At 38.2% G+C, this 15,570-nt stretch overlaps 1 protein-coding gene across 4 annotated transcripts; it reads right to left on the bottom strand.

Moving 5' to 3' along the window:
* Positions 1-1,694: 1,694 nt before the first annotated feature.
* On the bottom strand, positions 1,695-14,262 carry LOC132184632 (aminopeptidase M1-like). Of its 4 annotated transcripts, XM_059598337.1 has the most exons (19): positions 13,973-14,262; positions 13,624-13,775; positions 12,958-13,060; positions 12,483-12,672; positions 12,303-12,396; positions 11,966-12,119; positions 11,736-11,840; positions 11,528-11,644; positions 11,310-11,423; positions 9,946-10,128; positions 9,524-9,806; positions 9,316-9,437; positions 9,140-9,237; positions 8,578-8,755; positions 8,380-8,494; positions 8,226-8,293; positions 8,054-8,128; positions 2,368-2,445; positions 1,695-2,114 (listed from the first exon to the last, which is right to left on the bottom strand). In XM_059598337.1, exons 1-19 carry the CDS (start codon positions 14,186-14,188, stop codon positions 1,932-1,934), a joined length of 2,628 nt encoding a protein of 875 aa, XP_059454320.1. In that variant the 5' UTR covers positions 14,189-14,262; the 3' UTR covers positions 1,695-1,931. The 4 variants fall into 4 exon arrangements, with proteins under 4 accessions (XP_059454320.1, XP_059454321.1, XP_059454322.1 ...); XM_059598338.1 differs by lacking the exon at positions 2,368-2,445; XM_059598339.1 differs by lacking the exon at positions 9,524-9,806 and having other exon boundaries at positions 9,316-9,396.
* Positions 14,263-15,570: the final 1,308 nt, after the last annotated feature.

Raw genomic sequence — 15,570 nt, 5'->3', positions numbered from 1 at the left:
CAGGGGGTGGCAGAAACCACCCCCAAACCCACTGGGGGTGGTTTCGGCCACCCCCTGGGCCCGGCCACCCCCATGGCCAAAAGGGGTGGCCAGCCACCCCCCAAATGGCCAAGACGGTGGCCGTAAATTTTTAATTTTTAATTTTTTTTTTTGAAAAAAATACAACTTTTTAATATTTTTAGTCCTTTTTTTTTAAAAAAAAAAAATAATAATTATAGGACATGTGGCGCAATTTGATTGGTGCTGACGTGGCATTCCGTTAAGTTTTGAATGAAATTTTAACGTAGGTACCAACTCCGTCTTTATGAAAACTACAGATACCTTTTATGATAAAAATGAAAACTTATGGGGCAAAAAATAAAGAATTCAAACCTTAAGGAGGTTTTTAGTATTTAACCCTACTACTTAACATTTCAGCTAACAAAGTAACAACTCTAAAGAAAAACTGAGTTCACCAACAGCCATGGGAGGAGGGAATTTTGGTTCCCTCCTCCTCTCCCTTCCCCCCCTACTCCCATTTTTTCTTCTTCCTCCTTCCCTTTCTCGCCTCTTATGATGTTCAAACCACCTATTTGGAGGCCCTATCTACTTCTTTGGAGACCCTATCCAACGCCCTTGACGTTTTATTTATGTTCAATAACTTTGTCGTCTCCTCCTCTACCATGAACCGTCTGTTCACTACCTCCTCCAGCCATTTACAACCTCAAATCCTCCCCCTTCTTTAAATTTTGAGATTAGATTTTTTTTCAAAACCAAATCTGTTCAATTCAAGAAGCCCCAACCCTGCACGCGCCACCCCATCAAACTCTTAGGTCTTGTAGCTACAAGATGCCTCTAACCGCCTTCATCCGGCCACCATGCGCTAAAGCGTGTTCACACGCGCCAACGCATGAAGACTGCATCCCGGCGTCCATTGCTGGCGTGTGGCTCACACCCAACCGCTTCCTCGCCGCCTTCCAACGATGTTGCAGTTTTTGTGTATTTTTTTAGTTTTCTTGTTGTTGTTTTGTTTTAGTGCTCAAATTCAATATGTTTCAGTGCTAATTTCGCCTCTGTGTTTTGCTGTTGTGGTTAAGAAATGTCTCTCAAAGTCTCAGTTGTTGTTGTGGTTCTTAAATTCTCTAATGATAAAATTATCAACAATGTCACCACGGGTTTCTCGTATTCTATTATCTCTAGTGAAGTTCATGCTACGTTGCTAGCCTCTCAAGATTGGATTTGTCTTTTCTATTTCGTTTGTTATTTGCTTTAATTGCAGTGCATTTTATTGTGCACAATGTGTAATTAAATAGACTGCTTCTAACCTTGCGTTCGAAAGCATTTTTGACTGGCCTCTCATTATCTCTTTCTTTTGGATAAAGAATGAGAACAACCCCCTTTGTAACATTTTCCATATTTGCTTTTTTTTTTAAAAAAAAAAAACTCTGAAATCGGTGGAACTATCATTCTTTTTTCTAAGCCAACAAGAAAAGGTTAGGGAATCTAAGTATTACTTGAATGAGCGTAACTCTCAATTAACCTGATAATAGCAAATGGGCTTCAACTACTCAGCCCAAATACCTATTCTAGACTGAAATGAATGGGCTCCAAATCGGAGATGAGCCACTCCTCTTGGTTAGTTTTGGGTTTACACCAAATATGCGACTTAAACTTGCATGAAAAAGGAAAAAAAAAATAATAATGAGAAAGAACAAGATAAGAACAAACCATTCAAGTTTCATCCATCATCCATCAACCATCATCCATGCAAGAAAAATAAAACCTAGAAAAATAAAGGCAAAAGCCATAATTAGAAACATCAAACTCCATAAGATATATTCTCAATAGACTAATGTTTGCATGTCCTCTCCCATGTTCTGACAGATTTTAAGCTGTGAAATTTGATTTGGTTGTTTTTTTCTTGAGAATAATGGCCAAACAAGTGTCTCCTACTAGTTCCTCTGTGCCAATTCCTTCACGGTGTTGGCAAGATGTTCCTCTTTCTGAACACTTAAAACCCAATTTGCATTAACGGAAACCCGCTCCATGCTCTGCCTCAAGGTTCTAGCCATTGACGGCTCAGTACGGCTTGCAAAAAACTCCTCTATTTCCCTGGCCTTCTCAAATGAAGTAAACTGTGGGGAGGGATGAAAAGGAAAAAACCATAAGCATCAACAATGACCAACTAATTGCATGTGAATTAAAATTCAGGCACAACATTTTATGATACAAAAGACGAAAATTGATACTTGTAGAACCAACAACACAAAGAAGGATTTTGTAATAGGTGTTCATTTGTTTGATCTATAAAATTCTAATCATCATCAAACCCAAAAAAATAAAAAATAAAGAACAGAAGAAGAAAGAGTGAGGGAGAGAGAGACAAACCGGCGAGACAATTGCACTGACAAAATGAGTTATTAGATTTCCGAAACCCCAGGTTTTGAAAATATGCTCCCAGTTATCCTGTATTTTAATCATATATAAGAAGAAAAAACTAAGGCATTAGATAACAAAGTGGTTTGTTGCCCATCCCTGAGTGGTTTCTTAAAACCAACCCTGTGGAGATTGTAGTTATGATGAACATAAGAATAGACTAATAGGGGCTCAGTGCCACAGAAAATCAAAAAACAAGTTTCTCTTCCCTTCATGTTATAAATACAGGAAAAAATACACTTTACCCTCCAAAGTTTCACCAATTTTTCAATTTAAACCCCAATGTTTAAAAATTTGTAATGTACCCTCATAAAGTTACAAAATTTTGCAATTCAAACAATCTATTAATTAATTCCGTCTGAGAAGACGGAAAGTTAACAACGTGATTCTAGTCATTCACCTTAAGCATACGATATTCTAGTTGAACTTCATCTTCTCAGGAACTCAGTTATCTGATTTCGATCAATCATATGATATTTCACAAATACTCGAGGTTCATAACAACTCTTCCAAAACTTGTCTTCTTGGGAGTCGTGGAAAATGTCTAAGGTCCACATGTTACCTTTGTGTAAAACCCACTTTTCTCTACCAGATTAACGTACATGCTACAAAATACATGAGATGCACCATGATGCCAGTTTATCTTTCAGGAAAGAAGGTGAGTGCCATGTCCCGTGTATCTATGTTGAAGCACATTCCTATCCGATTACTAGTAGTTTAGGTTTACCTAAACTCTAGAGATAATTATCTAATGTGTTCTGGTTACTAGTAGTTTAGGTCTATCCAAACTCTAGAGATAATTATCCAATGGATAAATATCATAGGGGTTAGGACTCTATCTAAACTCTTGAATAGTTATCCAATGTATTATAGGATAGGAATTAGGAGTTCTATGTAATCTCTTGCTCTTGTAAATCACTATATATATATAGCATGCAAACCGTGAATTCAATTACGGTGATTTACAAATTCAATCACAAAATTGTGTGCTATTATATGGTATCAGAGCCCCTCATAGACTAACGTCTCTTGCTCTCATTTCTTCCGCTTCATCTTCATCTTCTTCTTCGGAATCACCACGCTCAACCAATCTCACCACAAATCAGTCAGCCAACAACCACCAAGCTGTGGCCTTCACAATTCCAAATATGAATCATTCACTTCATATTCGACTGGCCAAAGACAACTTCATGGCATGGCGTACTCAGATCTTGGCCTATCTTAAAGGGCAGGATGCCTATTGCTTTGTGGATGGATCCTCTCTTCCTCCACCAAAGATGATTTCCAATACGAGCAAAGAAGAAGGTGCTCCAGACACCGTTCCCAATCCTGAGTTCCTCACATGGACTCAGAGGGATCAGATGATCCTTAGTATACTCATCTCCACCCTCTCGGACGCCTATGTAGTACATGCCGTGGGGTGTGCAACGGCCTATGATTTATGGACAACTTTAGTCTCCATGTTTGCTTCCCAATCACGTGCTAGGGTGATGCAAATCCACTTTCAATTAGCCACTGCCAAGAAAGGTAACTCCACCATCACAGAATATTTTCAGAAAATCAAGTACATGAGTGACACATTGGCTGCTGCTGGACAGCCACTCAACGATTTTGAAAGCCTCTCCTTCCTACTTGCTGGCTTGGGCCCCGATTATCATACCTTTGTGACCTCAGTCACCACACGGGTTGATCCCATGTCTCTTGAAGAAGTCTATGGCCATCTATTGGCACATGAAGCTCGGCTGGAACAAGAACTCTCATTCATTGATGCCTCACAACCAGCAGCTCACTTTACTGCTCGTGGCTATTTCAATCGTGGCCGTGGGTTCCGTGGCCGTGGATCCTACTCTAGAGGTCGTGGTGGCTCTCGAGGTCGTGGAACCTTCTCTCCAAACCATGCTCGGGGATCTTTCTACTCCAACAACAGCAATGCTGCCCCACGCCACATCTGTCAGATATGTGGAAAACATGGGCACACAGCTCCTAGGTGTTATTCCAGGTTTGATCAGAATTTCCAGCAAGCTTCTTCATCATCTCCTCAAGCTTATTACTCCTCTCCATCACTGTTCTCGGATGAGGAATGGTACCCAGACACCGGTGCAACCCATCACCTCACCAATGATATGGGAAATCTGAATATTGCATCCGAGGAATACTCTGGCTCTGATCAAATCTGTATCGGCAATGGATCAGGTTTGTCTATAACTCATATAGGGTCTGCTACTTTTTCTGTCCCAAGTCGTCAATTCCTTCTCAAACAACTTTTGTTAGTTCCCGATATATGCAAAAATTTACTCTCTGCCAGCCAATTTGCTAAAGACAATTGTGTTTTCTTTGAATTCCATTATGACCACTTTGTTATAAAGGACTCCCGCACAAAGATTCCTCTACATCACGGCCCACTTAACAATGGCCTCTACCAGCTCCACACGTCTTCTGCATCTCCTCCAATAAAACGCGTCATGGTTGGTGAGAAGACCTCGGTTAATCACTGGCATAAGTGCCTAGGACATCCAGCTTTTCGTGTCGTCCGGAGCATTCTATCCAAATTTAGTCTTCCAATTCAGTCCAATAAAGCTCAAGTTTTCTGCTCAGCATGCCCAGTTACCAAGGGCCATCAATTACCTTTTAGTTCCTCTAGTTTGGATGTTTGTAATCCTCTAGATTTAATTTACTCAGATGTTTGGGGACCATCCCCAGTTGTTTCACTTTCTGGCAATAAATATTATGTGTCTTTTATTGATTCTTTCTCTTGTTATACTTGGCTCTTTCCCATTCAAAATAAATCTAATGTCAAAACTATATTTATACAATTTCAAAAAATGGTTGAACATTTACTTAACACTAAAATTAAGCATGTTCAAACCGACTGGGGAGGTGAATATCGTTCACTCACCACCTATTTTCAATCTCTTGGAATCAATCATCTTCTTTCATGTCCCCATACCCACCAACAACAAGGATGCGTTGAGAGAAAACATCGTTATCTCATTGACACCACTCTCGCACTCCTTCTTACTAGTGGAGTACCCAAGTCCTGTCCTTTTGGGATGCAGCATGTCAAACCTCTTGTTACCTCATAAATAGATTACCTACCCCGGTTCTTAATTATGCTTCTCCTTTTGAAAAACTCTTTTCCAAACAGCCAGATTATACCTTCTTAAAAGTGTTTGGATGTGCATGTTTTCCCCACCTCCGACCCTACAACTCCAATAAATTTGACTTTCGTTCCAAACCTTGTGTGTTCTTAGGCTATAGCACTCACCACAAGGGTTATCGCTGCTATCACCATGAATCTGGCCGCATATATATTTTCAGGGATGTTATCTTTCATGAGTCTACATTCCCTTTCTTGGAACAACCTTCAGATCCCTCTCAAGTCTCCACTTCATCTATCGGATCTGCTCAAATTCCGATTGTTGTCTCCTCCAACCCAATCCCATTATGTCAGCCTCCACCTCCTCCTGTGTCACCTATAACACCTTCCCTGGTACGGCCTTCTTCTCCTTGTAGCACATCTACTTTTCCAGCAGATTCTATTGAAGTTGTGGACTCTCCTCCTCCACTTGCTGTTCCACGGACACATCACATGGTTACACGTGCTCAAAACAACATCACACAGCCACGACAGTTCACGGATGGTCGCATTCGGTACCCCATACCTCATGCTTTACATTCCGAGCTGGACTCTAATCTAGATGAGCCCACATGCTACACCAAGGCTGTTCTAGTTCCAGAATGGAGAAAGGCAATGCAAGAGGAGTTCAATGCGCTTCTACGCAACCAGACATGGACTCTTGTTCCACCTCACAAGGCCAAAAACGTTGTAGGCTGCAAAGGGGTATTCAAACTTAAAAGAAAGGCTGATGGCACGGTTGAGAGACATAAAGCTCGTCTTGTGGCAAAGGGCTTTCACCAACAAGTCGGGATTGATTTTGGAGAAACATATAGTCCGGTTGTGAAGCCAACTACTATCCGAACAGTCCTATCCACAACACATTTAGCTGGCTGGCCTATGAAACAAATAGATATACAGAATGCATTCTTACATGGACACCTAGCCGAAGAGGTTTATATGTGCCAGCCACCAGTTTTCTCTCATTCCTCTTTTCCTAATCATATATGCCGGCCAGACAAAGCAATTTATGGGTTGAAGCAAGCTCCTAGGGCCTGGTTTTCACGGCTGAGCAACAAACTCCTTGACATCGGGTTCACGGCATCGAAGGCAGATTCCTCTCTCTTCACATTCAAGTCGGCTGCCACTACCATCTACATCCTCATTTACGTCGATGATATCATCATCACTGCTTCAAATCAGGCTGCTATTGACGAGTTATTGCAACTACTTCGGGTAGACTTTGCTGTAAAAGATCTTGGGGATCTAAGTTTCTTTCTTGGGATTGAAGTCTTGCATCTAGACAGTGGACTGCTCCTCTCACAACGCAGATATATACTTGACTTGCTGAAACGCACAAAAATGGATGAAGCCAAACCGGTGTCATCGCCGATGTCTTCTTCTAGCTCCCTCTCGGCGTTCAGTGGCGAAGCTATGGATGATCCTTCACTTTACCGAAGTACTGTAGGTTCTCTCCAATACCTATCATTAACACGACCAGATTTGGCTTTCGCAGTCAACAGGGTATGTCAGTTTATGCATCGTCCAACTACTGTACATTGGCAGGCAGTCAAACGAATACTACGGTACCTCAAGCACACAGTGTCCCATGGTCTCTTGCTCAAACACACCTCTTCCTCTCACCTAGAGGCATTCTCAGATGCTGACTGGGCAGGTTGCCCGGATGATCACAAGTCTACAGGCGCCTATTGTGTTTTTCTTGGAGCTAATCTTATCTCATGGAGTTCACGGAAACAGCCAACCGTATCTCGTTCCAGCACTGAAGCCGAGTACAAAGCTGTAGCAAATGCCACTGCAGAGGTTCTATGGGTACAAGCCCTTATTCGAGACTTAGGAATCACTCTCTCTTCTCCACCAAAACTATGGTGTGACAATATTGGAGCCACATACTTATCGGTTAATCCGGTTTTCCATGCAAGAACCAAGCACGTGGAAATAGACTTCCACTTTGTTCGTGACCGAGTGGCAGATAAATCTATCCAGATTCTGTTTTTATCTAGCAAGGACCAAATTGCAGATGTGATGACTAAACCGATTGTAGCTAAGAGATTTCAAACCCTCAGTGCCAAGCTCAACGTGTGTTCTCCCCCGTTAAGCTTGCGGGGGGCTGTTGAAGCACATTCCTATCCGATTACTAGTAGTTTAGGTTTACCTAAACTCTAGAGATAATTATCTAATGTGTTATGGTTACTAGTAGTTTAGGTCTATCCAAACTCTAGAGATAATTATCCAATGGATAAATATCATAGGAGTTAGGACTCTATCTAAACTCTTGAATAGTTATCCAATGTATTATAGGATAGGAATTAGGAGTTCTATGTAATCTCTTGCTCTTGTAAATCACTATATATATATAGCATGCAAACCGTGAATTCAATTACGGTGATTTACAAATTCAATCACAAAATTGTGTGCTATTATAATCTAGATAAGTGATCTCGGACCATTTCGCTTAATTGTGCATGAAATGTTTGCTTTTTACTTAGCTAAATTGAGTCTTACCTTCAGCCACGTCCAAGCTGTTTCACGTCCTTCTCTACTAACAGGAAGTCCACAAACAGCATCTTGGCTACGAACCTAGATCAAATGGGAAATAAAGCCAGCATCAGTGTCCCAAGCCCAATCAGACTACAATAAAAATGTTTTGACCTCCACAGTCATAAAATTCAGATACCTCAAAAGACAACAAAAAGTTAAGAGCTTCAAGAATTATCTTGGGATCAGGAGAAGATGCTAATGAACCTACAACCACACAAAGCTGCATGATTCCAATATACCAAAGATACTCAGATGCTCTGCATCAATTTAAAATAATGATATGTTGTTACTTAGAACGCGTGCTTTCTCCTCGCTCAAATCAGTCTCCCGGTAAACTCTTAGAAGAGATTCATAACCCAGTCTGTTTGAGCTGGTGACTCTTTGCATTACAGCCACATAAGCTGCCTGCAACCAAAGTTCTTTATAAATTTCAGTAGGGATTGTAAATGGAGAAATGTTGGCAATTGAGCAACGCTTCTTTTACCAACCTTTCTTAAGTCAGGAGGGAGGAGTGGTGTATTTCTGTCATCCAAGAATTCAAGAAAACGCCTATTTGCCTCATTTAGTGTCAGTTCATGTCCAAACACAGCAAGCGCAGTCAAAATCTCTCCTCTCAACATTGCATCTAGATGGTTCTCCCCATGCTTAGGCTCCCATCCGAGCTTTCTGAAAAGCAGACAGAATATATATAAACAAATAGAAGAATGATAAAGTACCACTATCTGCTATTTATTAGCCGTTAGCAGCTCTATTTAAGAAAGAAAAAATTGACTTAATTCAGAATATATATAATTCATAGGAGCATCGTAATCACTATTTTCATTATATAAGAGATGACAATCTCGTGCTCTGTAGTTGTATTTTGACTATTTTTCATACCTTCAATACCTTAAATTGCATGAAATAATAAGACTTTCCAAATCAAGTAGAATATAATTGACATCAAGGAGATCATTTAATTGCAAAAGAAAAGTAGATAGACTAGACCCAATGGCTTATAAACAAAGACCAACCTAGGAGTTTCCATTATTTATTTATAAGATTACTTACTCCGCAGAATACTGGAAAAGGCTAATAAAAAACTGTTTAACGTAGTCCAATAACTCAGGGGTCGCATCAGCTGCAATTGTTGCAACTTTATGACTCATCTGTAAATAGAGGGACTAGGATTAGGCCTAAGATCATAACTGAAATTAACTTAGACAAGATAAGGATGTGAAAATTACACTAATCAAATCAGACAGCACGGTATATTCAGGTTCCTCCCTGTAAGCACCCATCAAGGTAAGCAATGTGCATAAAGACTGCTGGCGAGCCATACAAAGTGCAAATGAATCATTCAGAATTCCTGTTAAAGGAAGACGTTGTTAACTGCTCTTTTTTTGCCGTCAATAGGAAAATGCAAGTATGAATGTGTACTAATATCTCAATTACCAAATCTGTCTGTTGCAGATAAGAATTTGTTCTCTATTGCATATCTAAGTCTAGCTGCCAGGTCCTCATCATATTTCACCCTATAGAAACCAGTCTGATCCACATTAAGTTTTATCCAAGCAGATGTGGCATCCGTTTTATCACCCAGGAATTCCTTGATATCAAGAGTTTTAGACTTTGTTTGCAGTAGAAAATTCTTGTGCATATCATATGAGCCACAGCACAATGTTATTGGGATAATCCATTGTCCATCCGCATGGGAACCACTTGACAAAAATTGCGACTGCCATTATTATATTTATCTCATTAAGTTCTCAAAATATTATTAAGTGAAACACTACAAAATGAAACATCTAACTATGCATTCGAGTTAAGATATGTTAGTTCAAGATAATAGGTGAAAGAGATAAAACACAAGAAACCTGTTCGAACACCAATTTGTTTTCTTTGACTTTGACAGAGACAACTGGGTATCCTTTTTGCTTTGTCCACAAATTCATTAGTTTTTTCACAGGCTCACCAGATCCCTCCTCAAGGATAGCCCATAAATCTTCTGTCTTTGCATTCGAGCAAGCATACTTTTCGATATATGAAGCAAGTGACCTCTGATTGCATAAATGAATTAGAAAAAAAAAAAAAAAAAAAAAAAAAAAAAGAGCAAAAAAGTCAATTAAAACCAGGAAAAAAAAGAAATTTAGAAATGCTAGAAAAAATTAACCGACAGACAGTTACATCAAATATATTTCTCAAATGAGGAGGAAATATTGCGCTTCTTAATTTCTTTTTATAATTATCCGTAGATCAATTACTTATCACAATAACTATCAGATCTCAAAGTCCAGCTTTGCACAGACCTTATATTTCCTTACCAAGCCATCCAAAGACAAATATGAGATACTTTCTCTCTGTCCTCCACAGAATTGATCCCTTGTTCGCAAATACTAATGTTATCTTACCTAATGATATGAATTCATAGTGGTGATCTCGATTATTCAAATAAAAAACCATCGTATTCAACTCAAAAAAGCATTATCAAGTAGAAATACTTCTACTAATTTCTTATCAAGATGAGTATCACAATTTTTTCTATATATGTAGAATTGATTACTTCATCAAATAATTAATTACTAGCATCCAGCACACTAATCAATATCTCCTAAACCTCTTTCATGAACTATATTTCTATAATTCGACATCACCATCCAACTATTTTATAAGTGAAACCTGTCTAACCTCTTCAGAACACACAAAAATATTGTCAATTTTTTTTTTAATGTTTGGAAGTATTAGTTTTTGATGGTTTTCTATGACATAAATTTCACGTGAATTTTGTTAATCAACTTCGGACAGCAACAACAGCTTCCGTGACAGTAGCAACTACTTCCAGTTCAAAATTCAGCAACAACAGTTTCAAGTTCCAAATCCTCTGCCAAAGATCAAGTTTATTGAAATGAGGGCTCTCAGTCAAAGAACCAGAATGATTCAAGAGCTGAACAACACCCCCAGTTGTAGCCTTGTAATCTTGTTATCGTTATACCTTTTAAATTTGCCACTAAAACTCCATGATATGTGGAGATTGTTTTGTAAACAGTTCTTTATATATACAGTAATACTCAGCTTGGTATGGTATTGAGCAACCAAACCATTCTTTTCACAAAGGATAGATTTCTTACAAATTTGATGCAGAGAAAAAGGAAGTTAAAACCACACACATAGTTTTCTTCAATCATAGGAAAAGTCTCAACTTGTACAAAAAACATTACAAGTAACAAACCTAACATCCAACCTGAAAGCATTCAGCACCGAGATAGCTTTGCAACATCCGAATGACAGATGCACCTTTTCTGTAACTTATTGCATCAAAAATTTCATTGGTCTCGGCAACATGATTTATCTCCACCTAGAAAAGGTAAGCTTAAATTGGGATAAACTCAAACAAGTAATAACACTAATTCCTCAAAGAAGATTATAACAGGGAAAAAAACCTAACCCATGAAAAATTACCTCAATGGGATGGGACTCTGCAAGCCCATCCAGCTTAAGACCCTCTGTAAGTTCATCAAGAAACTGAGTCCATATATTCCATTCTGGGAACAAGCTATCAGTTGCTAAATAAGAAACCTGCGCAAATGCCATAATCAGTATATAATTTTAGAATAAAGTGGCGCAATTAGGTATAATAATATATAGACATGTGACCAATGCTACATACCCATGTTGCAAACCCCTCATTCAGCCACAGATGTGTCCACCATTCCATTGTTACAAGATTGCCAAACCACTGGTGTGCCAGTTCATGGGCTACGACAATCACAACCTTTACAGTGGCCAAAAATAATGATTAAACAATTTGTGGGGGATTATTATTAGAACAATAGCTCCTTATAACATTACCCCCACTAAATTATACCAAAAAGAGCACTATTCACAAGTGCACATTACCCACTGTTTATTGGATGCCGCGGAATGCTGATCATCATAGAGCAATTCTGTTTCACGGTATGTGACTAAACCATAATTCTCCATGGCCCCATTAGCAAAATCAGGGATTGCAACCATATCCAATTTGGGCAGAGTGTAACGCATAGCAAAGTAACTGTAGAAGTTATCATGGTCAATCCAAATTCCAGATAATGCAGGATAGACACTAAAATATTGCAAATTAAGGAATCACTAGTAACCACAATCCAGTATCCAGTTAGATGTTCTGTTAGGCAAAAGAATTGTAATTCTGTGACTAGTGATCAATAATTTGGCAGTGATTGACTGTAAAACTTACTTTTTGTATAATTCAAGTGTCCTGACGGCAACACCCAGAGCAAATTTCCCTTGATTTGCCTTACCAACCTGACAGTATACTCGAACTTTGACCCCTGTATGGAGATGTAGGATTGATTACACTGTCAAGAACAAGGGTCGTATCACCACAAGAAACAATGGGCATAGTGTATGATTTTACCATCAGATGTATGATCTTCCACATAATCAAACAAACCAACAACTACTGCCACCAAATATGTGGACATTATTGGCGATTCTTGATATGAAACTGTCTTTAGATGCCCATCAACTTTTTCTTCAATAATAGGCATGTTGGAAAGAGCTACTAGTTCAGATGGCACATCCAATATTGTAATTTTGAATGTAGCCTGCAACTCTCAATGCCAGAAAAAAGAAGGGCCAAATAAGCTTTTGCTTGCATTCATTTGAAAACACAATTACATCTTCATGAGAAGCAGATACTTCCTTTTTCTTTTTCTTTTTTCTGGATTTTCTCAAACATGCATTATTAAAGTTCATTTTTTTTTTTTTTTTCTGGGTTTTCTCAAACATGCATTTAGGAATTAAGAAATGATTTCAGCAAAAGATGAAAAGATGTATAATATCGTAAATCAGCTAAACGAGAGAGAGAGAGAGAGAGAGATTGCAAACACCTTGCAAGCAGGTTCATCCCAACACGGAAAGCATCGCCGAGCATCAGCTGGTTCAAATTGCGTAACGGCCATGTTCTTCTTCTCACCATCATGCTCATATGTACTGGAAAGCAAAACAACAACTTCCGTACATAGAAGTAACCGATAAAATTGTCACTTATCAGAAAACACAAGAAATTTAGCTCCATTTAATAGCTGTCGAAAACCAGGTAAAACAAGTGGCAAATGGCGACTTCGAAAATCGTATATTCCAGGTCCTTGGACTGAAGCTACGTCATCAACGTTGCATCACACAATATTAACTGAAAATTCTAATTGATTATATCATTCACCATTGGAAATAAGAATTCAATCATTTTAAGAGTATTTGATTACATCTCAGAAAGGGTAAATTGTGTCTCAACTTTTGCAAAACACAAAAGATTGTTCAAACCAAGTAGTACATTAAGTTTTCTCAATCGTTTTTTTGACACAAATTTCTTCCAACTAGTTCGGTGGACATCTCTAATAAGTGCCAAGTATAACCTAACATATTTGAATTTTTTCAAAAATCAATGTTTGGGTTCATATGTTAGTAGAATGACATTAAATAACTGTTAAAAATATATATATATTTTTTTTAAAAAAAACATGTAAGAGATGACACTTAATACTAAAAAATTATACCTTCTGTAGAAACCCTTCATTTTGTCGTTCAAAGTTCCTTCAAATCCGATCGTCAGAACTCCTATCCCAATCGGAAGTGTTTCAGCGAACTCTAAAACCAAAATCTCGTCGTTTTCAACCAAATCAATGTTTGAAGGCCTCAACATGTACACCTGCCCAAAATTTCACTCATTATTAAGCATCAACGGCAGTGCGTTTGGACGCCTCAGACGAAAATTCAGCCTCGCATAAAAAGGTGGGGAATTAAGCAAAATGGCTGTGAATCAATATCTATATAGTATCCACTTTTTTCTTTGTAATTTCGATAAATTCCAGCAACCAAATCAAGTTTAGACAGATAGGGGGAAACCTTAGAGAAGCCTCGGTGGGTGAAGGATACGGAGTCGCTAGCGACGGAGAGTTCGGCGGCATTGAGGACGATGAACTTGGTGCCGGCGACGATGTCAAGGTCGATGGAGACAAGGCCGGCGAAGTTGCAGGCGGAGAGATCCGGTTTGAGGCGTATATCGTAGCGTTTCGGGACGGCGAATTTGGGGAGGCGAGGTTGGCCTTTGAACTGCTCCATAGCGTTTCTCTGGTACGTGTTGTACAAATGAGATGAGTGAGGGTACTGATATGCAAGTTTGAAGGCAGGAAGGAGTAGAGCTCAGCTATAGGTTATAACATATAACAGCATTCCCAGCAGACCCTATAAGAGCATTCCCCATAAGCCAAATGTTACTTTTATCTAGAATAGCTTTTCAAATGTTCAAAAAACCTCACACATTAGATGAGCCAAAAATATATGTAAAATAGATATTTGATTAAAATAACTAAAAAAAAAGTTAAATGTAGCAGCACTTTTTAAGGGAGCCATTTTATTTTTTAGTGTTTCTCTCTCCTGTTTTATCTTTTTCCCAAATCTTTTCCCACATTTTTTTTAGAAATATAGCTAATCGGATGTGTAGACACTTAAAAATAGTTTAGCTAAACTAGATAAAAGTGAGTTTTGAAGAGCCATTTTAAATAAAAATATGGCTCTTCCATTAGGAATGCTTTAAGGGGGTCTGTCCCCGGCAGACTCCCTATCAGTATTGACTTTAAAGAGAATTTTATTTTAATTATTAAAAAAAAAAAAAAAAGCGTTATCCACTTAAAAACATGTCATATTAACTCAAGTTTGTGTAAAAATGAATATAGTACCCGCGAGAGTATCTTGAGAGAGCTTTTCGCTCTTTCTCTTTTATTGATTTATAAAAGTGATTATGAATTTACAAATAACTTTAAACACGGAACATTTAAAATTATTTGTATATTTGTGTTTAGAACATTTTTTTTCATCTAAAATACAAAATGTAGTGTTTAAAAAACGTTATCAAACGAACCAAAACAAAACCTTTCTATTTTGTATGTATTTCTACGTTTTAATTCATTTTGAATTTATTGTTGGAGAACCCATCATTTATTTGGTTTTAAGTTCGTCCACTCGTAACCTTTTCCAATCTAAACAGTTAAAAACTTTAAAAGAAAATTATCATACATGAACATGATTGAAGTATATATATATATATATATAAAATTGTTAGCCAATGAAATGATTTTCCTATAACAATAATAACATTTTGTGATGATTAATATTTGTTCTTCATCATCGTGAATCATCAAGAAGAAATATTAGGGGAAATTACACACTCTGAAGAGAATTTTCTTCTTCAAAGATTCCCCCGTGGCCGTTGTCATTTTTTTCAATGTCCTGTACGGAATGCTGTATCTTTCCAATGCTTACGTCATCGGTTACTTGTTATGCAATTATTCTTTCTTTCTACCCGACGACCAAAAGTACTGTCCATATTTCACGGAGGCCTGTTTCTGTAATTTGCGACACAAAAATACCATCATTTTCAGGGATCGTCATGAGAGAAAGTCATTTCTTGACTCAGAATCCAGATTTTTTTTTTTTTCAATCTT

The sequence above is a fragment of the Corylus avellana genome, chromosome ca6 (assembly GCF_901000735.1).
Source record: "Corylus avellana chromosome ca6, CavTom2PMs-1.0".
NCBI lineage: Eukaryota > Viridiplantae > Streptophyta > Magnoliopsida > Fagales > Betulaceae > Corylus > Corylus avellana.
The sequence above is the reverse complement of the archived record's forward strand: the minus strand, read 5'-3'. Positions and strand labels throughout refer to the sequence as shown.

Bases quoted from the DNA above. Each gene is read 5' to 3' on its own strand.
- LOC132184632 (XM_059598337.1), bottom strand. From the start codon at position 14,188: ATGGAGCAGTTCAAAGGCCAACCTCGCCTCCCCAAATTCGCCGTCCCG. The intron at 12,673-12,957 runs GTGTTTGCAATC...TGAGAGTTGCAG, and splicing joins GGGATGAACCTGCTTGCAAG to GCTACATTCAAAATTACAAT. The intron at 2,115-2,367 runs GTTTGTCTCTCT...CCCTCCCCACAG, and splicing joins TCAGTGCAATTGTCTCGCCG to TTTACTTCATTTGAGAAGGC.